We start from the raw sequence: 26,411 nt of genomic DNA, 5'->3' as shown, positions 1-26,411 counted from the left end.
GTACTTATACGTAAAATGGAAATGTGGCCTTAACACACATAGAGATTAAATAACAATATTTTGTTTCGCTTTAAAACACGTGTACCTATCTAGTGGATATTTAGTGTAAAAAAATAATATAATATATTAAGGTACATTACCTATATAGACACACTTGCAGCATAGTTCCTATGATACATTTATTGTCTGTTACGTCGTGCATTAGCGTTCTAATGATATTTTTGATGTATTCTCTTTAAAGTAGATCACACCCAAACGACAACGAATTTAGACATTTAGTACCGTATATTCTACAAAATGTATCTCTATGTAAACAAATAAGAATATAATATGGTATTTTAGTATTTCATTATATTTAATTCGCTAATAGAATGTATTTAAAAGTAAACCTTTATGATAAATTAAAATTAAAATTAAAATTCGTCGATGAGACTAATGGATATATTATGGATTTTATCTACGAAATACACTATGGAAAAAAGACATGAGGGAAAAAAATATATTTGTTCTTGAATTCCGTTTTATTACACTCAGAAACGATTAAATTGATGGCAGTTTAACTGTTCTTTCAATAATACTAAGCTTAAAGTAAAACAAGAATGAACACTTAACAACAAATAGAACATTGAAAACAATACGAAAATTGTACAATAAGCATCTTAAAAACTATAATAACTTATCTATGGCAATGGACAACAGTCCTGCGCGCAAGTCCAGATACGAATGCATTATAGTAAACGCAAATGTCGTACTTGGTTTTTTTTCTTATCGCACTTGCGCGGTATAGTTTAATAAATTATATTGTTCAAATGATTAAATTATTTTATTATTGTTCGGACAACAATGATTGAAGTTTTCGGAAGCGAAAGTCGTGTAAAACTAAATTTCTCCAAGTGGTCGAATAAAATTACAATAATAACATATACATATTATATTATATATAGGTCACTATTATTTACCACAACAAAAGCAAGGTTTTTGAAGTGGAACAATATTGGCTAATTTTAAACCAACATTCTACACCTACAATATTATAAAGGTACACGATGATATGTTATACATAAATATAATATATATATATATAATATGTATATATATATATATAGATTCATTTAAACATAAATATAATAATAAGAATAATAGTAATAATAATAATAATAATAATAATAATAATAATAATAATTGTTATATACATGGTAAAAAAATGTTTAAGCCTAAGTACGGTGTGAGAAAATTGCCAACGTCGCGCGTCACACGCGAAGGCCGATTGGCTAACAACTATAGCGCAATATTGCCGTTTAGTAGACCTATATAAATTTTAGAGAAAAAAAAACGAAATTTATTTTGTGCGCGCGATTCTGCTGGAAGCCCAACGGTAGCCTAGACTGAATTGTCCTCGAAGTTTCTTTTGTTGCCAACAGCTTGAAATTATTACAAATATGTGTTTTTTTTTAAAACTTTTTTTCATTGGTTTTTTTTTTTTGTTTAAGACGAATCAAAACGAAATTCATAACATCAAAACGACAGTTGTCATCACAATTGTCCAAAGCGATAACTTGATCATATTAGTTTTGGTCCCTCCACTTATGGTTGTACAGTTTTTGTCAGACTTCATACTCTCTGGAATAAAAAAAAACAAAAAAAAACAAAATTGTAGTGAATCAATGTGTACTTATCTTCTATCAACGAATGGGAAATTCATCTAGGTCAACCCTACTTGAAATGGCCGTAAGATCAGGAACGTAGTTTTTCCAAAAAGCACATTGTTCTAGTCTTGGCCCAACGCCGATAGAAGTGTTATTTGTATCTAATGTTAGAAACTCTTTTCCATACGCCGTGTGTATAGGCCACTTGGGCGTGACCCAAGACCCTTCAAATGTTTTGCTTGGATTTCTGAAAAAAAAAATAATAAATAATGATTTGTAGTATTTGAAAGACTTGAGACCTTGATGGTTTCAACCATTAAAATAACTTCGAAACCATAATAATGATTTCAACCAAGCACGGTAAACGAATAGTTTTTTAACAAAAATGGACGTGACAAAAATCATAATATGAAATAACACAATAATATTATGTTGGGGATACTAGTTTATAACATGGCATTATTATATGATATGTAATCACACATACCTACCTAAATAAAATTAGTTAAGGTACAAAATATTCTAGCAATTATTTATTTATTTCAACTTCATAACTGTATACTTTACACTTACAAGTTTATACATACTCCCCCTGTAAGCAAGCTCGCGGTTGGAGTATGGAGTCCAACTACTATTTACCTATTCACTAGTATTTGTTTTATGTACATATATGTTTGGGAAGTAAAAAAATGTTTGAAAATACGCTTTTGAAATGTAATTACACGTATTTTTTTTATAGTAATTTATTATGAGTTTATATTGTGTGTGGTTAAATTATTTTAAATGGGTAACAAAAAAAATATATAAAGCTGAAGAAGTTATAAACTTGTATAACATAATATTATGTATACTATTAATTTATTAAATAACTAATGAGAATTATGAAATATTTCACATAAAATGAAATGGGGGTAAATATGATATATTAGGCACCAAGTTATGGTAATCTATTGGATCTAATGGCCTCATATTGTTTTTCTTATTCATGTGAAATTACAATGTATGATTTTTATGAAGTATGCCTACTCTGCAAGGATTATTATAAAATAAGAATTATCTGTTGTTACAAATTTCATAGTTCTATTCACCCATTATGCTGTAAACGATGAAGATTCAAAAGTAAAGAAACACTTGTGGTTTGTCTAATGAATATAATAGTGTCAAAATGTGACCGGGGTAAATTTCTCAACGACCCGGAACTTAACAAGCGCTCGTAAGAGCAATTATTAGGGTCAGAATAATTAGTTTTGAGTGTTTCACTGACAATATAAGTGTTTTGTTTGAAAAATCGATGTGTAGCAGGTCAAAACGCTAGCAATATGCTACTACAATTATTATTTAAGAAATACTCGTCATTTCGTTCACTAAAATGAGAAAAAGAACTGTCAAAAAATGAAAAAAGTTTCTTGAATACTGAATAGTATCATACATAATTATTATATATGATATTTCCGTCCATAACAATAAGTGAAATATAGAACACATTTTATTTTTGTAACACTGCTGAGATACTAACCCATTACCAATTATTAATGCTTATACATATCTGTGCCATAACATTAGGATATCTATCAATATTATCTATATGTCTTATTGATTGTTTATTTTAAACACGAATAAATAGAAGAAAAATAAAGAAATCCGTGTATTAACTCAGCTAATGTACTTATAAACTAGTTTTATAATTAGTTAATCAAACTCTAATATTTACCATACGAAAATTAAGTGTTTCGTGTCTAGTTTTATATTACAAACATACCAAACCAATAATACAAAAAACAATTGTTAAAAATTATTATAATTATAATCCTAAACATCATATATAGATAATTTTAATGTGATACCAACTTATATTTTTATGATATTTCAACGTTCTATACTATGGTGTTGTAAATGAGAAAATGTTATAAATAAAATTATACTAACCCTGTTTTTGCAAAATTGGTCCAGTATCTCATCATTTTCTTGCTGAGTTCAATTTCTTCAGTTTCGTAGCGTTTATTTGGATTTAATGGATCTCCAAATACATAACTGATTTCATCACCATGCATCACACCCGTCCATTTTGGCCATGGATTGTTCAAAGAACGATGTTTAAAGTAATACATGTACACGTTGTTTCCAGTAAGTGCATATTTATGAGCGAATTCATTGACGTTGCATGTAAACTGATAGTCACCGACCATTTTGTCCAAAGCGTTTCGATTTTTTTCTGGGTCGTTTGGGCTAAACCAATCCGTGTATTCAAACTCTATAGCCGATTTAACAGCTGCATCTGCATTCGGATTAAGTTGTCCAATAGCTTTAACAAAATTTTCACGAGACACCACCACGTTTTCCTCCTTTTTGAAAAGCTCCGTCAAATAATAAAATATTGAATAGTAACCTTCTTCGGAGTTACTACCCATGAGTATATTCGTTTTTTTGAAATTGTTTGTTGACAGGGACTTTTGAGGATAATCGTCAAGAAAAGCGCCATCAACCACCGGGACAAATGGGAAAAAACATATAGCCACGTGATCCCATTCTTTCTCGACCATCGCTGAACTGTTCACCTTCCTTAAGCACTCGACCGTCTTATGTATGTCGTTTCTGTCATCTGGACATCCCATTGCCTTTGCTAGCTTAAGTCCTCTACTAAAACTTTCTTCCCGTGACAAAATCGCCCAAGGTGCTGTTGAGGATCCTGATTCCATGATGGCTTGATTAAAAAGGTTTCTACTCAGCGGTGACAGTAAGTGCAGTGAAACTGAAACGGCGCCGGCTGACTCACCGAAAAGTGTCACGTTGTTTGGGTTGCCGCCAAATAATTTTATGTTCTCGTGTACCCACTGTAAAGCCATGAGCTGATCAAAAAGTCCAGCGTTTCCTGGAACGTCTTCAGTGTCGAAGTATAAAAAGCCTAACGATGCAACCCTGTACTGCATGGATACCAAAATCACGTTTTCTTCCGATACGAGTACCTTAGGATCGTAAATATCCAATGTAGCAGACCCGGAGTAAAATCCACCGCCGAAAATCCACACCATCACTGCAGCGTTTTGTGGTCTAGGCTTTGGCACTACTACGTTAATGTAAAGGCAATCTTCTGATACCGGGGAATTTGGATTCCACATTGTAGCACCAGGAAAATCACCAAAAAGCGTGTCGAATATTTGAACGCATGTGTTTGGTGGAGTAGTGCAATTAAGAATCGTCTCTGGGCTTGTTTTGTCCCAACGGTCAATTGGGCGAGGATGCCTAAACCTAAGATCACCTAAAACACAAATTTCTCAATACTTGAATCGGGTATTTTCTAATTCATTACATTAATCGTTACTAACCTATTGGTTTTTTTGCGTAGGGTATTCCTAGCCATGCATCAACTAACTTTCCAGTCGACGCTGCCTGTGTGATGCCTCTAATCTTACCCTTGTTCGTGTGGATTACCAACGGATCATCCGATTTATAAGCACTGTATGTCTCCCCAGAAGATTCGAAATCATTATCCTGGTTTCCACTGAATTCGGACCTGTTTTATGTTAAAAATAAATTGAATATCTAGTTATGGGTTTAAATTTTATTGGTATTTACCTCCGTCTATGATTGAGGTTTCGCTTCTCCGTGTATTCTGGCTCTTGGGCAAACATATCTGACGCTCGTTGTCTGAATACATGATCGGTGTCCTCAATTAGAATCTGTGGTTCCAGTATTTCTTCGGCTGTTGGTGTCCCAACGCTTTGGTGCCTGGCGTGGCGCAATGAAAGTCCATAAGTAGAAGCTACTAAGTAGCCAAACCACAACAACCACTGGTCCATTTTAAAGACTAAAAAAAAAGTTATCATACATCAATCAATTATGATAAAAGAAGCAAGTAGAAACTCATATTAAAATCAATATTATATTCAACGTTATTGTCATTATAATATTTGCAGTATTTATCGGTAAGAAAAATAATTTAACAATAAGAATAATTTAACCTTAAAAAAATGTATTATTAATTATTATCTATAGATATACAATTAAATATATTAAGAATGTATTTAAAATGTTAACGTATTAATTAAAAAAAGCATTTACTTTAACTTTATCTTTATCCTGTAATCAACCAATATCTTTTTGTGCGCATGAAACCTCGAAAGCAGATTTAAATTATATTTTCACAAGTACGTTTGTGCCAATAAAACAATGCACAATTTGAAATATCCATTGCAACATTTTTAAAATTGTATTATACGTCAACGTGATTGCCATTATGTGTATAAAAGTAGCCCAGCGACTCAACTCAACACAAGTTACTGCCATTTATTTTCCCAAGTTTTCCCCAAAAAATTTATATCGGTAGGCGCCACGACAGAATGATGATAATTATGCAACGAAATATTCTAATATTATATTCAATATGTAGTATTATGGCCTTATACTTATACGTAATAATAGTAATATAGCGTGTTGTGTTGCAGGATGTAATGGCACACACAAAAAGGTTAAATTCTAGCGTCAATAGTGGGACGTCCAACATTTGAACTTTTTTCGAGAAATGTCAATGCGGTCGAAAAATACACGTCTAAATGTTTCCTCGTGCGAACTCACGTAATAATAAAGCTTGAAACGCGTATAAAAGCCAGTATTAGTCAAACGTGGTATTCGAGCGGGGCATAAGTATAGGTATTTGAATTTGGTGTGCCAACATTAGGAGCCATCCCATCACTTAAAAGTCAAACGTTTTCGTACGACTGTATACTATAATACAACCCATTACGCTATATGTATATAATATCAAGGCTGGGCATTAATGAGTTAAAAAGTTTAAGTTGTGTTACTTATAGCTGAGTTACACGAAAAGTTACTTTTAATTTAACACTAACTTCCAACTTAACGTGTTGATTGTGTTTCCACGATATGTAATTATGTACTAGTCCGTTCTATAATCGCGTTAAGTTATTTTTTTTTCTTAGTATGGAGCCCATAGATTTAAAATATTATATTTAGTTTTGAATAAATTTTTGCATTTCATAGAAAAAAATAAAAAATAATAATCAGAAACAGGAACAGGTATTATTTACTAATTATTTGTGCACTATTGTCTATTTATATCAATAGAGATCAAAATAACGTATACAAGTACGGCTATGTAGTGTATAATATATATTATGTTCATGAAAAACTACAATTTCACTCAAATATATTAATTTCAAATCTCACAACAATAACACTACTAAATAACCCAGTTCAAAGATTTAATAGACCAACCGTGCTGTGATCTCATGAATGATTAATCTTGTGGTATCTTATTTGTTATCCTATATATATTAATTTTTTTATATATTTCTGTTTTTGTGTGTACTAAACATGTTAATATACTTGAATTAAAATTGCTTATTGTACTTTGACATAGATTGTTAAAGTTAAGCTTAAAAAACCCGTAACTGATTTTTAACTGAATTAAGTTAATTTCTTTTCTATTTAACTTGTAACTTTTGTAACTTTAAACATAACTAACATTTTTCTACAATAACTTCACTTATTGATTTAACATAATATACCCAGCCTTCTACAATATAATAAATATATTATTACAATGCACAACCCATTCAACGATTTCGGTGAATATTGCAGTATAAATCTCACATGTTTTTAGTAAATTATAATATATATATATATATATATATATATATTATATATGTAGGTACTGCAGATGTGTTCAATTAAGTTCAGTCTAATGATAAATATTATTTTCAGTTAGAATATATTTTACTTTACACTTAATAGTAATTTACAACGTTATCGGGGTTTTCGACACTGATTATTCCTTATTTTTAATTAAATACAAATATTGACTTTTCCCTTTTGAAGGGATAATGTGGTTGAAGCTGGAAATGTTTTATTCATGCAGTGGTTCTACCTGCAACCGTGCAGATAAATTTAAAAACTAATCTTTTCAATTGTTATTTAGTTTTGTATTAAAGAAAACAACGCTTAAAGGCTTTTATTGTAGTAAATATAAATTAAAGTAGTATAATATATTTAATCTACCATAACTTATTTTTTGAATAACTATAGTAGCCAAACCTTCGTAATATGAACTATTAAGTTTATTTTAAATTGTGGTTAAAAACCATGAGCAATATTTTTCATTAACTATACGTCTATACAGTATACAAATACTTACAATATCGAGCAAAAGTTTTACCACTACCAATATTTATATAAATGTAAATTTCAAGAATTATAAAAACTATCTAAAATATTATGTTAAACATAAGACGTTACGCCGTAAAATAAAACGTAAAAAATATTTATAGTATTGTAAATTAATTTGTGAAAACAACTTTGAGTAAGTAATAATAAAAAGTATGTTGCTGATTGTATGCAAATTGTTAATTTAATTTAAAAAATAAAATACGACAAAATTCGTTTTATACAAATTATCGTAAACATTTTTTATTTCATTAATTTTGTTTTTCGCTTTTCATTAAAAATATCATAATTCACAAAACATGAGATTAAACCGTTTACGATTATTGTATTATACATTTTTACCTTTGTTAGCTAAAGTGATTTCTTTTTTATTTTAGATGCATTAAGCACTTAAAGCTAACTTAATTCAATTTTACATTTGTATGAGACTTAAATTATAATTACAAGTTGTTTATAATATAATTTCTAACATAGTAGTTATTATTTTTATATTTTAATAAACGTTTTCAATGGATTCAATTGTATTCGGTCGTTTCATAAGAAAAACCTGCTTTATTTTGTAATAATTTTGTTTCACTTCAGTCAAAAATTTAAAAACTACACCAAGAAAAGCAAATATGTACCTATAAATAAAGTTAAACGTCCAATGTATAACTGTCGTTAAATGTATTTTAGATTCTGGGCGGTGGTCTGTATAAACTATTACTAATGTTTCTACAATATTTTAATTTTTTGAAACAGATAACGTTTTTTTGAAAAACCTTTATACTCTACACAACAATTGCCATGCATTACACTGAAAATCCACCACACATATGGTTCTTTGGAGAAGTAATTTTCCATGTTCATTCATATTTCTTATACCTAGTAATTTTCAAAAAAAAAATAATCAAGAAGCATCAGTTGCCGTTTTTATTATAGGTAAAGTCTTAACTCTTAACACGTTTTCATGAACACGAATCCTAATGCAATTATTTATCATTGCTTTCAAATGTTCGATATTTCAATGAATTTACCAACGATGTTCTTACTTAATATGATTCAAGAACTAGACGCAATCAATAATTTATAGTTGAGAGCTGTTGGATGTTTTTAGATGTACCTATCTCTTTATTAAATTTCCAAAAGTGCCTATTATAACATCATATTATATATGATTAAATCGAAAACGCTATGTTATTCCGGTACCTAGCATTACACATTTGAATAAAAAAGGCCAAATAAATACAAACAAATTACATTATATATCGGAATTAAAATATTATAATATATCATATTAATTATTAGCATATTATATTGTATATTATATATTATAGAGTTCAAAATGCATCACTATGCGTGTGGGTATAATATATAAGTTCACACAGAAATCTAAATATCAAAAATTGCTAGGAATTATATTAGGTACATGGGAGTCAACAAATAGAATATATATTACGAATTACGATGATCTTTCACAAAACCCGCAACGACTGTTAAATTTCAAAATCATAAACGACAGCGTATACAGGTTATTTTTCAATTGATATGTTGGTTATAATGTGTTTATATACTACCGAATATAATATATAGGGTGACTAACTAGTCAGTTAATCATAGGGTGACCGTAATAAAAAAAAAAAATTTAAAATACGGTACAGTATTTTTATTTATTATTTTATTCCCTCGTTAATTGACTTGTCACTGTATGTATATTACATATTATACAATATATACGTGTAACGCAATAAAACTTTAACACAATTTAAAACAAAAATATTTGTATAAAACTGTTTATTGTATTAGTTAGGTATAAATTATAGTAATATATACTGATATACGCGTTCTGTCAGACGATGAAAAACCAATTATTGAAGTTATTTGGTTCATTTGTTGCATATTTTATAATATCATATAGGTATGTATACTGTACATTTATTTTTTTTTCATGAACAATATTGTAATATTATATTTTATAAGCTTGATTCCCTAATAATTATGCACAACAATTGCATACATGAATATATTATACTGAATTGTGCCACGTACGTATATTATAATATTGTTGATTGTCGGATCAATGAACGACCAATGATCAACAATCAATGATCCTCTTTTTAGTAGGTTTAGTCATTAAAAACCGTGTGCCATTAATTTCGTTTTTAACATAGATAAAATAAGACATCACAAATGGTTTTAAGTTTTAACAGAGTATTTAAAAAACGTAGATTGTGGAAATTCAATTTATACCTAAACATATTTTGCATTATATGATTAGAAAACGCAGATTCTTATATTTCTCCGGAACAAACAAATTGAAAATATGATGAATATAATAAAATCATGTGATTTTAATATCGATGATAGGTAATCAATAATCATTTCCATCACGAGAATCGGAAATAAAAATAATTTTACAACCTTAAAATCGGTTACACACGTTTACTCTGAGTACTCTGTCTAGGTACGTCTATATTTACAATCAGCCAAATAATTATAAGAATCTAATAATAGTCTTTTTTCAACCCACCTACCACCTGAACATACTTTAAGTTTACTTACTTCTATTGTCACTATATTATTACGACATACTAGCACATCCGAACATCCGGTCCAGGAGATCTATTCTTGAAAAGACCGACCAAACATATACCTACGCAATTCCTCGTACCTTTGCTAGTCTACATTCATTATACTGTATTCTTTAACAGCATTAATGATCATTGATTATAAATACCACGAAGACTAGAAATAAGGAGACCAAGCTGCGTGCGCTTAGGGTTGCTACTTAACCCACGTAGTATAGGGATTATTCATGTTTTTTCGAAAATATATGCATTATTTTGAACCATGACCCTCTTTAGATTTTATAGCTTGTACGATTACGCATTTGTACATGTGCATGAGTGTATATCTCATAAACATCAAACATGTTATTCTTAAGAAACAAATTTGAGTGTAACGATACATAGTATATCGGTATAAAACGATCGTCCAAGAAAACACATGTGTGGCGTATCAAATAGTATCGGGCTCAGACTTTTTGTGAACAAATATGTATAGGTATAAAATAACTAAATATAGAGTTAACGGATTGTATAATATTTAATTACCTATTAACACAAAAATAAAAATAATATTTATGAAATATACACATATGCACATGTATAAATGCGTAATCGTACAAGACGTTATACAATCTAAAAAGGGGCATGGTTCAAAATAATGCATATTATATTTTCCAAAAACCATGAATAATTCCTATACTTCATGATTTTAAGACGTTTAAGTAGCGTACGCAGCGCACAACCGTACGACTTAGTCCATAGATAGATACAACAACTAGATAGCCGTCTTTATACTAATATTGTGATCAATGATGAATTCTTAGATCATACCTATACAATGGATGAAGTCATAGCATATTACGCGTATAAAATGAATTGAAGCCAACATAACTATAGGAACTGTAGTACCTATGACATCTGCGCTTGCGCGACTGTTTGACTTACCTGTGCATATCATTGAGGTCCTACAGTTATGTTGGCTTCACAAATTGTTCGTATGACTCTATCCACTGTATATGATCTAAGGTTGAATTCGACTGCCATTTATAAAGCAGGCAATGTTTATATTTATTTTACATATATTCATATACAATATACACATATTATACTTATATATAAATATGTACTGTGATAATATTACTTTGTAGACATTGCCTGCTTTGTAAATGGCGTCCGACTTCGATGCTAAAATGGAGACGTACTTATCTAGTCGTTGTGTATATCAATGGTTTGTTCTCCTTATTCTAGTCTTCGCGATAAATACTATAGAGCAAAGTGGATCAACTCACCTCGCTATAGAGTATTTCTATTTAGTATTTATAATCAATGATACGAGTAAATAACGTAAACGACCGATTCGTATACGAATAACTCGAACGTACAAACTGTATTAAAACGTAGTTGGTAACTCTGTAAAATGTCTATCTCATCACAGTTTTAGAGGGTTTTTAAAAATGTTGTATGTAGTAATCCGTGACATATTTTAAACGTATAATATTATGTATATTTAACGGTACCTATGTTGATTTCTGATTTGATAAAAGCAATTTTATTGCAGACACAATGAGCTAAGTAGAACATTTAATTTTATAAAATAAAAGTTTCAGATAAAAATTATTAAAATATTCGAATACATTTTAACAGATAGCCAAAAACCATACAAATATACAATGTAGCCATTCTATTGTATATATTATTTTAATTCAGTAAATTGTTTACATTTGTGTAAGTTTCGTATCATAAATGCACGTGTTTAGTTTTAGTTTTAAAATTATTTAAGTTTCAGAAAATTTCTCTTGGAAATTTCTGAAATTTAACATTACTATATTCGAAATTGTTATACTTTGCAGAATAAAGCCTTTCAAACTATACACGCATAGATACGAAGTACCTACTCATATCAAATCAAGAGGTTTCTTTTTTTTACTAATGTATAGCTATTGAAAACCTTGTTCATAAGACACCATCGGATACGTTAACATTTTCACAACCAAAATATTATAATGACTAGGAAAATTCACACGCACAACCAATTTTTTCTGAAGTCAAAGTACATAACAGACCTATTATTTTGCAATTAATTCCAAACATTCGGATGATATTGCAACGATAAAGCGCACCTATCTACTGTAAATATATGTATTTATGAAACAGCGCTACGTCTTGCGAGTAACCGTGCAAACCACTTTGAATATTATACACCAACAAAACCTTGACCTAAAGCTTTTATTATACGCTCTACGTACATTCTTTTTCTCTCTCTCTTTCTCTCTCTCTTTCTCTCTCTCTCTCTCTCTCTCTCTCTCCTTCTCTTTTCTCTTTATTTTTTATTACCATCTTTCATAGCAGCCCTGATCCATTTTTCACCGGATATCGTGGATTTAATAGTACAGTTTACGAGCGTCGCAGAAACCATGGTTGCCGTTTATACACAGGACGTTTAGAATAACCGAGAGTGCAGGGATGTACTCGAGACTTAAGTACAAAATACCCTCAGGTTAGGTTAGGTTCAAATGCAATAACGCTCTAATTTTTTTTAGCATTTTACTTTTTATAATATTTAACGATTTTTCTCATAATCTTTCGTTTTGAACCAAATATACGAATCAATGCGTTTTACATTTTTTTGTTTAACAACATTTTATATTTTGTTATTGCGACCTTTTATAGTATTCGGAAAGTTCACGTGTGTAAAAATCGAAGTTGTTCACGTTCACTTTTTTTTTATAAAGGAACACTTTTAAGTTCGTGTTCTTATAATATGAACACCTTTTTGAACAGTCATCCATTTTAATTACTTTTTTAGAATTTTTTAAATAAAACTTTGATGAGGTATACATAATTTTAAAAAAAGTTGTTTTGTTGTGTATTATGTGTTTAAATAAAATATAAAATTAGATAATCTATCATAATAAAATTGATTATAAAATAAAATACCTTAACCTAAATCTAATATGATAATCACTGAGGTACCAAATCGATTGAAATCAAATCTTAACTAATACAATATATGAAAATGTATAAACAATTCTAATTGGTAAGTATAACTTTGAGGGAACCCCAGGGAACCACAAGAGCAGTTTCCCTTGTATTAACTTCATAGAGATACCACAGAAAAAAGGTTATTATTTAATATATTGAATTACGATATAATTTATAAATTAGTCTTAACATGCATAAAACAATTACCAAATAATTACTTAATTGTGATTTATGAGTAGGTAGATAGTAGATATTCAATTTTAATTAATTAAATACGTATGTGGAACATACCTAGTATTTAGTAAATTCAGGAAAGTTTCTATAAAAACCTACTATAAAATACAAAATATACATTGATAAATATATATCAATAACCCATATAAATTTTCAACAAATTTATAGTTTGTACTAAGTGTCCTTAGTTCTCATTAATATTTTCATGAATCTGTCGTATATTCAGATTATTGAACTGCATCGTATATAAAGTATTTTTTAAATGTCAAAAACATTTTTATTAATTAAACATTTTAAATATTGTACTTAATATGAATTTTTCTATACAATAACATTTAATAAATAAAAATACCTATTAAAAATACATTTTCAAAAAGGAATTTAATTTTAAGGCCCTATAAATCGTTCAAGCTCCTTCAAAAATAAAAATAATTTCGTCCACATTCTATTTGACATATTAAGTGAATGACGGTTAACTGTTTAAGTGTCATTCACAAAATATGAACGTGGACGCGATAAAGGCTCATATTTTACAGGTACCTACATACTATTATACTAATAATTTGCACGTGTTCGTTTAAATTAATTAAATTACTTAATTACTGAAATTTTTGAAATGGAAAACTTTATTTACCCTCTTTTGATGATGTCCTACGGCAATAAAATGTAAATATTAATACCTATATAATAATATAAAATGGGTTAAGTATACATACATTTTTCAGTAAACAAAAATTATTTAATTTCTCACAACTCACAAGTCACTTCATTTAAATATCTTGAACTATTTATAATAATTTAAAAAAGTATCCCATCCCTTAATTAGATTGCGTGTATTAACATTTTATATCTCTTTTCAGTTTATTATATACTATAACATAATAATATATTATGCCATTATTATTTTATTAGATGATAACTCAATATATGAATGCTTTTTTATTTCATTGCAAATATTTTTACCGACTAAAAAGTCTAACTTTGACAGAATATACTTGAAAAAATGAATCAACTAATTGCACCATACATCAATACTCTAAGATAACGAACATTGTATTATTAGAATTGCAGGCCAATAATTGTGAAATTATTAATGTTCCCAACATAAGGCCGAAATGATTTTTAAGTAAGTTATTCATAATACATTTTTCATCGAAATTAGGAAAATACTATTAACAGCCTCACATTAGTGAAAAAAGTAAAAACTCTGAGAGATAGATCAAATTATGAATGAAGAGTAAAAGTACTCTTAAGAGTTATAAAGTAAGCGCATTTACGACGAGAATATGAATAACGCAATGTGCCAGTAGTATAGAGAAATAACATCTGTACACATTACTTTTAAAAAAAGAAGTATAAATTTAAGTCTATTTTTTTCTTTTTTCTTTCGTTTGAAATATATGTATAATATATTCACTTATGAATCTTTGATACGTTGCGTTCTAATTGGATCAATATTCTTCTTCTTCTTCTCCTAGTTCCTACTCCTCCTTTTTGTTTAACGGCATGGTTTCAAGATTAAAACTAAAACCCTTTATATCTATTTTCCATCAAGCTAAGTGATAAAAGCTAAACGCGAAATATTTATTTGGTGATACAATTAATTTTAAAGTTCGAATAGAGTGTAAACGACAGTTATTGGACGCAACACATACTTCGTTATTATTAATGGTGTGAATTTTGACAACAAAAAAGGTTTGTAACGTTTTATTTATTTTTATTTAAACAATAATAGTGTGTCTTGTAAAACATTCACGGGTACAATACTTGATATTTATTTGAGTTTTGATCGGATGTTTATTAATATTAATCCCGAGAATTTTACCTTTAAAGGAATAACGGTTACCCCGTTACCCGTTAAAATATCTCCGTGAATTTATCTCTAATAATAAATATCTCTGATAAAATCATCTTTGTAAAAATATCTATGGCAAAAAAATCAATTAAACGCTGAAGAGGAATCGCACACAACATTAAATTTAAAAAAATGATTGGATGTGAAATAATTTGTTTTTATATTTATTCATTAAATTTCTTTTTACCAATATTTCTAAATAACTATTTGAACTTTGAAGGATACCTGTAATGAATGTAAACAAAAATGAATTCATTTGGTTGGACATTTAATTATATATTTTTCATATTGAAGATAAATTGTCGGAGATATTTTGACTGTAAATATTTTGTCGTAGAACCAATATATAAAACCTCGGAATATAAAAATCTAAAAATACTTGAGAATTTTCTTGACATAATATCAAATATGTATACCTATTTACTCGTTTTAGGAAATAAGCTTTTCAAATTATCATTATAGTCACATAATTGAATACACATCTAAGACTTTAGTATATATATTATTGGCATTATCCTGTGGTTTTGATAAAATGGCAAAAACTATCGTAAAAATAGCATAATACCATAATGTTTGGAATTGATGGCATAGCCATTTCATCAAAATGTGTTTTATATAGTAAGTATTGATAATAGTAAAATATTTGTTTTGTATTTTTTTTTCGGTGTTTATAATATGATAGAAGATCTTAAACCATTTGGGACAACTACAGATTGGAATCCGAACGTACTAGGTAAGCACCTAACCTTCATAAGTGAAGAAAGGAGGGAAACTATGGTTTTAGGTGCGTGGTCTTTTTTATAGTAGGTACATATTATTTGCCAACTAACGCTTCTCGATTCTCAGATCGTTGTACCTTGTAAAATATTATTGTTCGATGCATCGGCATGAAAATAAAAGGTTATTATTATTATTCAACAATATACTCATTACTCATTCTATATATTTAGGTATTGGATTAATGTTTTAAGCCGAGTTTGTGTCATTATATTTAAGTAAACAGGATGTCACTGCAAAACGCTTTGTTTGTCATATTATTACTGTCGTATACAGGGTTGGTTCTCATTCCATACACGCGTTTGCAATATCGCGCGGATCTGTGTTTTATGTAAAACATTTTACGTAAGAATCAAGAACAAAACAAAATATTTATTACGTACCTATACGTATTAAATAATATAATATATAAACATATTAAGCATATCGTCGTGTACGTAATATCTATATACGTTATATACGGTACGACTGCAGCGGTGAATACCTCCAACTAATAATAACCAACTAGAAACTAATAATAAGCCCACCGTGTCAGTGTATCAAACTAATAGCATTATAGTTCACCGAAAAGGTTAATCAAAAGTCAAATAACAATAATTTATTATATTCCGAAGACACCACCGCGTCTAGTATCTACGTGTCTCGAAATGACAATAATCCAAAGCGCAACCACTGCGTCACGACGTTATTTTTTCCGACAGAAATCGTGAAATATTATATACGCGTTGATCGTCGTAGATATATAGTAGAATGGTAGGTACATTTACGTAATTACGTCAGTGTTATAATAAAACCACTGAATACACCTATAATTCGAACAAACATATTATATTATTGTAAAATGAACAACATTATTGTTTTATACTATCTACAAAGTTGATGTATCACTTCATCTGTCAATTCAGTGTTGGCTACTTTAATTGGTACAGAAATATCAATTTTTGATTTTTTTTAAATCCCTTAATAAAGTCCGATTTTATTTTCAAAAACAATCCATAAATATTAAATCCTTGAAAACATAATTTACTAAACAACATAACTTTACTGCTACACTGTAAATCAAGTACCAAGTAACACTATTAACAATTTAAGATATTTTAAAAGTTGTTATCAGTAAAAAAAAAAAAAAAATGTTTTATAATAAAATAATCAATATGCCTTAAAAGTTCTATTTTAAATATAGAAAAATAAATTTATATAATTTCAACCAATAGGTTTTAAATTAAATTTAAGTAATATAAATTACATATTAACATGTTTTGTAAATATATTATCACTTAATCAGTGCTTCATTAAACAATAGGATTTTTCATATGTGATTTTACCAAACCCCAATTATCGATATCTTAAAATCCTATCGAATTTTTGAGCTTTTACTGAAAAAAAACATAATTAATCCCACATAGGTTGTTTTCCAACCCTAAATATTCACTATAGCTTATAGGTACTCACCGGAAGCAAGCAGCAACATAATATTATAAATTGCTAAATCTAAATGCATTCAACTATAACTCAAATATACGGGAAAACTGAAAAAAAATTACTTATATTTACTTAGGAAAGTTTTTTAATCGAGTAATCTTTTTGCAATTAGGGTACACGACGCTTAAAATTATATTATTATCTTACTAATTTTGAGTTAATCATTATTGTATATTTGTATGATATCTAAGGGAAGTTCCTGATCAAAAATTCGCCAAACGAACAGATCACCCGGATCGTTATTTCCTTGTTCTTCGCACCACGTTAAATAACACGATTTTCATCCAGTCACACGATTTTAAATTAAATCAAGAAACGCTTTGGCAATGATTACGCTTTCTACGAGGACGATCGTCCACCCTTGCACGCACGCGGTCTAGAAATGAAAACATAAAGGTTATGCGCTTGTAAACTCTTATTAAGTATATACCGTCGAAGTCCAAATCAAATTAACGAGGTCCCATTAGATTCGACACGTCAAAACGTCATCCCTATAAATAGTTAGTTCTGTCTCTGAAAAATGTACAATAAACCGTAGCATTTGTCCGATGTCAGCGCAAATACAACCTATCTCAAAATGTGTTTCTATACCGTGTCCAGCATTCAGTATTTATAATATTCGTCCGCCGAAAACCTTCGACGCCATTATTTCTATAAATGATTCATTCACTAATACCAAATTATTCTTGGCTGTACTAGCTACTGCAGTACCTATCTGCCGAATCGCTTTCATTTTTCCAATAAATAATTTAAGCTCGTCGCCCGCGCATCTATTAACACGAAACACAAACAATATAATATACCTACTGATTACATTTTTCGATTACTTTTTTTCCTTTAGGTAGGTAACTGTTATATTACAGCTATAAATACCATGTTTAAAGATTTTTATGTTTCATTCACAACAAACTGTATTTTTCTTTATCTTGCGTACTAAACAATATTCGTTTCAAAGAGCACAACGAGAAGAATTATTAAGGGTTCATCTAATAACAATAACAAAAAAAGAATATTTTTAGTTTTTGCCGTTTGCTTGTATAAGTTATATAAGTACGAACACAGACGCTTCGTAATGCGATCCGGAAAAAACGAATTCTCATTGTACACTATACATATATATATATAAAAATATTATATTATCATTCTATATTCATACCTTATTTTGGTCCATTGTTGTATAATGGACCAGACATGTCAAAATACACTACCCACGTACCATCTGAGAGTTCAATATGATATCAATCAACTGCACGGAATTAATTCCAAATAAATTTCTATTGATTAAAAGACGTAGAGTTCAGGCATTTTGCCCAATTTTTCAAGTCCTTTTCCAAACTTTGTAAGTCATCAATAAGTTTACGTCGATTGATTTAGAGTTGGCATTTAACCACGGTACAATATATATACTTGGCAGAAATTGCTGTCCTGTTATGCAACTGCAGAGATATTTGTTTTCAAACAAATTTAATTTTCAGCCTATAAAATATGGTTTCAGTCTTTGCCTTATTATTTCAAAAGTCACACAACAGAACCTCATATTATAATACGTAATAAATACGTATAACGATCGTTATTTGAATCATTTTTCAGAACGGTTAAAATCGATGTACTGGCTGATTGCTGGTTATGGACCTATATAGCATATGAAACAGATACACGTCAAAACGTTTCAACTCGATTTATAGTTTATACCAAGTAAGTATAATTTTTATATCATATTATTATTTCGGATGTAGTATAATATTATAATATGGTGTACACTGTACCACACTCCACGCGTAGTTACGTAAAAGTCTTATTAAAATGGGTAAAAGAAAACTATTGATTTGCCCGAAACGTTTTCCCTGTAATTTCAAGGGTAGCGATGTGGTTTGTAAAAATTATTCAAAACATTCTCTCTACCTCGTGCCCGCGGTCCTTTCCGCCTCTGCCAAATTCTACTACGATACCACGAATCGCTACTACTACTATTACTACTACTACTACTACTACTACTACTACTACTACTACTACTACTACTACTACTACTACTACTACTACTACAGACTAGTATAGTAAAATGTTTTACACACCACACAACTTACACCCGTAATTTCATCGGGGAATGCATTGCGGGGTGCCCCGCCCACACGTTTTACGGCTACCCCGTCGACCGTGTGAAACGCCGCGGCTTGGGTGTATATAGGCTCATTTTGCACGCGAGCGCCTCTTCACCTCGCCGTGATTAATCGTTCACTAAAAGCCTGCGTAATTCCACGGCTGGCAAAGATAAACGATTCTGAGCGAAGAGGTGGAGGCGGCAACGGAGGGCGGAGACGCGTAACTGAGAGAGCATTATTATTATTATTATTATTATTATTATACGGTCGGCGGTGGCGGCAGGGCGCGCGTGTGTGCGAGAGGAAATCGATTCGACGGTTATGCGCAAGTGTGTACCGTGTGTGTGTGTGTCCGTCCCCGCGGACAGACAAGTCTGTAATCCAAATTATTGCCATGTGTTGATGTGTGTGTGTGTGTGTGTGTGTGTGTGTGTGTGTGTGTGTGTGTGTGTGTATCGCGGATGAAGAATGTTTTTACGATGTGGGAGAACGGGTGACGACTACACGACGATTATACATGGTACGGAGTGATCCATTCAACTAACTGCAGTAATTTTCTAAGTAAATTATTTGTGCAATTTTGAAGTATATATATACTATTTAGGCATATTATAATAGACATGTTTATAGTTTGAAGTATTTGTACGAAATTACATTTTCTATTTTCCATCATATTGTGGTTTGTTTCTAGAATTTTTAAATGTCTCTAATGACACGTTTTATATTTTTTTAATTTCACATTTATGTAGCTAAAAACACTTGCTAAAAATGTTCATGTCTAGTGTTGCGTGTGAACTATAAATACATCGAACACTAGAAAAAGTTAATAATGCATTGAAAGTTAAGATTAGGAACGGAGTAGTGCAGGATCTCGGCCTTTTTACCTGATGACCTCTTGCCGTAGAATTCTTCAAAATACAGATATAGACAGAATTTTTTTTTTAAAATTATTTCAGCTGCCTAAAAGATAGATCACTCTGTATATAAACTCGTGTACGCGTAATATCATTGCCGTCGTTAATGCAATGAGGAAGCTGGTAGTTAGCGGCAACTATTATTATACGCGCGTGTGCGTGTTTGTGTGTATACGTGACGAGGGTCGGGACCCATGTGAAACCCGGCCCAGTCGTGGCGGGTACGAGCGCCGGCTATATTATAATATTATTATATTATATCATATTATTATATTATTGTACACGTCGTATCAAGTGTATACCGTATAAATGTATCGTAATATATATATATACCTACCCATGTTATGACCGCTTAAACCCAGTCTCAGGATGACGTAGTTCAAACGAATATCGTGTATCATACAGTATTGTCATTTACATTTATTTTTAGACAGTTTTTCACACTCGACACGCGTGTTACGATAATTATAATCTAATCATATGACAAACCACATGCTGCATGTGCGCAACTTGGTGGGAGTTTATGGGGGGGGGGGGGTTCTCAACCCCCGAATGCTTATCTGATAATAAGTCACGAAAAATGTTTTCATTCAATGAGGAATACAATTGACTAAGAACGAGAACTGAGTGGTATGCTGCAAGACTATTTCTAAAATATGACAAATGCTTATGGTTTGTTATATTATTTTTAGGAGTGTCTTGTGGTGAACCTATAATAATTTATTTTCAAATAAAAGCCAATATTTTTTACTGTATATTATTCAAATTATTATGTATTTATAAATCTAAATAGTTTAAAATATGGTCTTATAATGGTCCTTGAGTATATTTAAAAATTTATTTGATATGAATTTGAATAAATACATTGGATATTAAAGCAAGAAAGTGTTGGTGTGCATGCTTGGTGAATCATGCTGGATAAATATTGTTACCAATACATTTATATTTATCACAAGCCATTTGCAAATATACCAACTTAGTAGAAACTAGAAGAGATATACCCACACTAATTAATAAGGATAGAATATGAGACCAACAGCTCACCCAAAAATGTGGTCTTAATTGCGCCTATGAACCCACGGTTACGAGACACGCAAACGAATCTAAATGGACTGGACTATATTTATCCGTATATTATATTCAGAGCTGGCCTAAAGACGGTGCGGGGACCAGGTTAATATTTTTTTAGGCTAGGCCTCACACAATGATTCTTACAACCGCTTTCCCGTACCTAAGGCCGACCATATATGCTTATATTATTATAATAACAATCCGCGGATTTTCTCATAAATGTCAAAAACTCACGACACGCGTGACTATTAGACGAATGAGATTTGCCGCCACGGCCGGTCGCCTTCAACTTGAAAACAATACAATATAATATTATTACCGATTTAATACAGTCATAAAATATATAAACGGAATATAATGGTTTTTGTTATGATTATTATTTTAGAAACTCTTTGCGCAAACCAATATTTCATGCGCAACCGTTCGCCCGTTAACAATGGTATTTATATATATATTATATAACGTGCAATATAGTACAAGTACCTATAATATAATATACGTCCGAAATGGTCTGAACAAGTGTGTACGAAATGGCAATCACGATATTATTGACGTAAAGAGCTGCCGTATATACATGCCTCCGTATACTGCAGTCACGTCATGCAAAACCAGTCAATTAAACAAATTAATCGAATAATAAATCCCGATCCGAACGTACACGCGGGACTAACCTACCTACCCAGTCGAACGGGCGACGCTATTACACTTCCGTGCATCATAATTAAATTGTTTGTAAAAAAGAAAAAAAAAAGATCGAATAGAAAAACGATGTAATGAAATCAATTGCGCGGTATGATTTATGCACCACGCGCTGAACGGCGGCGATATTATATATTATTATTATTAATGTTAAACTTTCAACAGACGACGTGTACCTATAAAACGTATAATATCTACACTCTACAGCATACCTCTATACATTTTAATATAACGTAAACCGTACTATATAGTATATATACACACGCTCCCTCAAGTATTCAATGATTAACTTTTTGAATATTCATATATATACACGAACACACACGCAATTATACCTGCACTCGCAGTATACATATATATAAAACGTATTTATATATTAGTGTAGAAGACATTCGTACATGCCGTGTACAAGACACCTATATAGATAGTCCAAGTCCGATTAGTACACACGAGCCGATTTTAGTCGATATGCCAGTGCCAACGTTCTGCGCGTTTCTCTTGACAGGGCAATTAGGCGATGTATATATATACACACGAGTACATAATATAACGCTAGAATTTTCAAAGCACGACTTAAAATGCAATTTTTTCACTGCTCCGCAACACCACCTGCTCGTCTACCACTTAGGTTTATAAGCACGGCGCCCTTCCCATCCCGCCGTATATATTATATGGTATATATCACACGACGCGTTCCGGAAGGAAGACACGTTCCCGCGCCTTGCAGTCTTTGTGTTTCAACTTGTGCTGGATATATTTATATATATATATATATATGAAATGCGGAGGTATACCTGTGTACACACACACACACACACACACTAGGTATATGGTATAGTTGTATATACCGGCATTTTGATTAGGTACACGGTGCCATCGCCTAGCCGTACACACGCCCGAACGATACGGTTTAAGTGTAAAACGCACGCAAATGCACAAGTAGGTTCCTATATAATATATATATACAATATGGATATCGTAAACACGTATACATTCCTACAGGAGTTATATATATACTACGCCCGTGATTGTAAGCGTATACACATATATATATATATATATACATATACGGTATACACACACACACACACAAAACGGGGTCACGGGTCAAAAATACAAAACTCTTAAAAAACGGGTAAAAGGGGGAGAAAACGCGCGGTACCCACATTGTACATATATATATATATATAATATATAGGTATGTATACGAAATTCAAGGTGAAAATTTAAGACCCGCACCACCACCACCAGCTCTCCTTTCGCGGGCAGTGCGATGGGGTTGGAGAGGAGGTTGTGTGTGTGTGTGTGTGTATATATTTTCTCCGCGTTAGCCCGTTCAACGCTTTGCCTAAATATTATTATCCGCAATGCGGGTGCAACGACGAGGACGCCGGGCCGCAACGTGCCATGTTTCGCGACGCCGCACATACACGCGCGTACTTACGATAATAGTACGATATTACATATTATACATTATATTTGTGTGTGTGTGTTTTGTTATATAGCAAGAGGATACGAAAATAGGATATTGATGGATTATATATTATTATATATACAATTTTATATTATTATATCATGTACTGAAAAGTGAAAATGTATAATATACCGTTCGAGGCGAGGACTGAGGAGTATGTGTCCAAACAAAAAAAAAAATTATATACACACGCGTATCCCGGGCACACATATATTATGGTAAGAACCGATCAATCATCGACAAAACTAATGGAAGAAACTGTCGAGGTTTGTTTCATTTTCCAGTTCAAATGATAAATTCTACAAAATTATTGAAATAATTCAGATGCAGCGTACCTTCATAATACATTGATATGTTTCTAACGTTATTACGGAGATATTATATATATTATATAGCACCACTACAATGATGGAGTAGGCATCCACCATTATTGAGGACGTAGGTCAGTAAACTTTTGGGTTATTTTTTATTTAATTAAATTCGCATAGAGATCAGTATTGTGCCATTGCCGATAATAATCGATATTGTAACATAGTAAACCATATGGATACAAAACTCACGTACAATACCATTACGTATGTATAACGGGAGTAGAATATCGAGTTTTAGAAAAAAACAGGAGAACTCGTTCTATTGTATAGCTAAATTCTAGTGTACACCACTGAGTGGTTCAATGTAATGTATGTTTTAAATATTAATTCAATGATGAAATAACTAATTTAAATGTATGAAAATGACTTTTAGCGGAGGGCTTTTATTTCTAAAAATATTTTATTATATAATATTATTTTCATCTCTATATAAGTGAAATTTGAACTTTAAACGCCAATAATGAAAATTGTACCGAAGTATTTTCAATGTTTTTAAATTGTTACAGAAAAAACTTATGAGGAACTTTGTATTACATTTTTAAGTTTTTTGTCTAAGAAAAATAAATCGGAAAAAAAAAACTAAAAAAATCGAAAATATTCAATTTCTATATAAATAGCTCAATAAGAACCAAAATATTTTGAATATAATATCACATCTAGAAAACGCTAATATAAATATTTGATGAAAAATGAAAATATCAAGTATTTTTTAACTACAACACAAAAAACAGAATCGGTTTTGTCAAAATTGGTGTCACGTAAATATTCCTATTTTTTGTTAGTTTTTATAGATTGTATAGAAAATTGCTGTGCTCTTTGAAGTTTTACTTTTCGCTCCTCAGAGTACAGTCTAGATCCAATTTACTTATTTACCATCCAGTAACTACCCTCAATAGGTATTAGGTACAAACGTTCATTGCTTCACCCAGAATCTAAAATTATTGATAAACAATAATAATGTATTACTGTTTCTACAGTTAGTTGTTATTCAAATCAATTAAACAGAATTATGGGTAATTTTAATTTTTGAAAACGGATTAATTTAGTCACAATTATTAAATTACGTCCATTAAAATATCCAACTTTTCAACCTTTTTAGTCTGTTTGAATGAACACAATCAGTTTTATTGTTATGATATTATCATAAATAAAAAACTTAACTCTAAAACTTCATTTAATTTAACATTTTTTTATTATTATAAATAAAATTTCTGGAATTCACGTTTAATTATTTTTATTTAAACAGTAAACATTTTTTTATATATATTATTCCAACAAATTTAGTAATATTTCAAGGTATTCATAACATTCAACTATGTATATTGTCTGGTTTTTTTTATTTGATGAAATGAAATAATAAAACAAAAATTTAGAATATTTATAACACCATTTCAAAAAATATTCATAAAGTAGTCATACGTTAACATTATTATTAAATTTATTTATATAATATACTTTTCTCAAAATGTACAGTTTTAAAATACTTGCACTCACACACTCACTCTTAAAATATACCTAACATAATATTTTATGTTTCATTACAGAAAAAATTTTAATTAAAATAAAAACAATATTTGAGATTCCATATTTTTAATTAAAAAAAAATATATAATTATTAATTAATTGTATGCCAAGTATTTCGTACATATAGCCTATATACAGGCAATAATTATTAATTTTAAAATTGTAAAAAGGTGATTTGCAAAGTTTCGTTATTACAATCAAAATACCTAGATTTGTATTTTTTATAATTTATTAAAATCAATACTGACAAATTAATATTAATATTTATTGCATGAACAAAACTGGAAGGGTTTTACGTTTTGAATTTAGTCGATAAAAATGCATTCGCTGAAAATTTGTTGAATGACATATACAATCGTTTGAATGTTTTAGATTCTGAGTGGAACAATGAATGTATTGATTTTACAATGATGTGTGTTTTTTTTTAATTTTTTAATTTTTTTTTAATTTAATTTTTTATTTTTGTGTCTGTCATCACCTTTTATGACAGTAAAAGTGCTTGGATTTTCTTCAACAGTATCTTTTCTGATAGGAAAAGTGAATCTAGTTGGTACTTT

At 30.2% G+C, this 26,411-nt stretch overlaps 1 protein-coding gene across 2 annotated transcripts in view; it reads right to left on the bottom strand.

Moving 5' to 3' along the window:
- Positions 1-423: 423 nt before the first annotated feature.
- LOC100169250 (acetylcholinesterase) overlaps positions 424-26,411 on the bottom strand; it is a 38,052-nt gene continuing 12,064 nt past the window's right edge. For both annotated transcript variants that reach the window (XM_029487334.1, XM_001948618.5), the window contains 5 exons: positions 5,220-5,451; positions 4,970-5,157; positions 3,573-4,902; positions 1,718-1,893; positions 424-1,620 (listed from right to left, as the gene is read on the bottom strand). In XM_029487334.1, coding sequence (XP_029343194.1) covers positions 1,508-1,620; positions 1,718-1,893; positions 3,573-4,902; positions 4,970-5,157; positions 5,220-5,443 — 2,031 coding nt within the window. In that variant the 5' untranslated portion in view covers positions 5,444-5,451 and the 3' untranslated portion in view covers positions 424-1,507. The remainder of the gene's footprint in view (positions 1,621-1,717; positions 1,894-3,572; positions 4,903-4,969; positions 5,158-5,219; positions 5,452-26,411) is intronic.

The sequence above is a fragment of the Acyrthosiphon pisum genome, chromosome A1 (assembly GCF_005508785.2).
Source record: "Acyrthosiphon pisum isolate AL4f chromosome A1, pea_aphid_22Mar2018_4r6ur, whole genome shotgun sequence".
In the NCBI taxonomy this organism is placed as follows: domain Eukaryota; kingdom Metazoa; phylum Arthropoda; class Insecta; order Hemiptera; family Aphididae; genus Acyrthosiphon; species Acyrthosiphon pisum.
The sequence above is the reverse complement of the archived record's forward strand: the minus strand, read 5'-3'. Positions and strand labels throughout refer to the sequence as shown.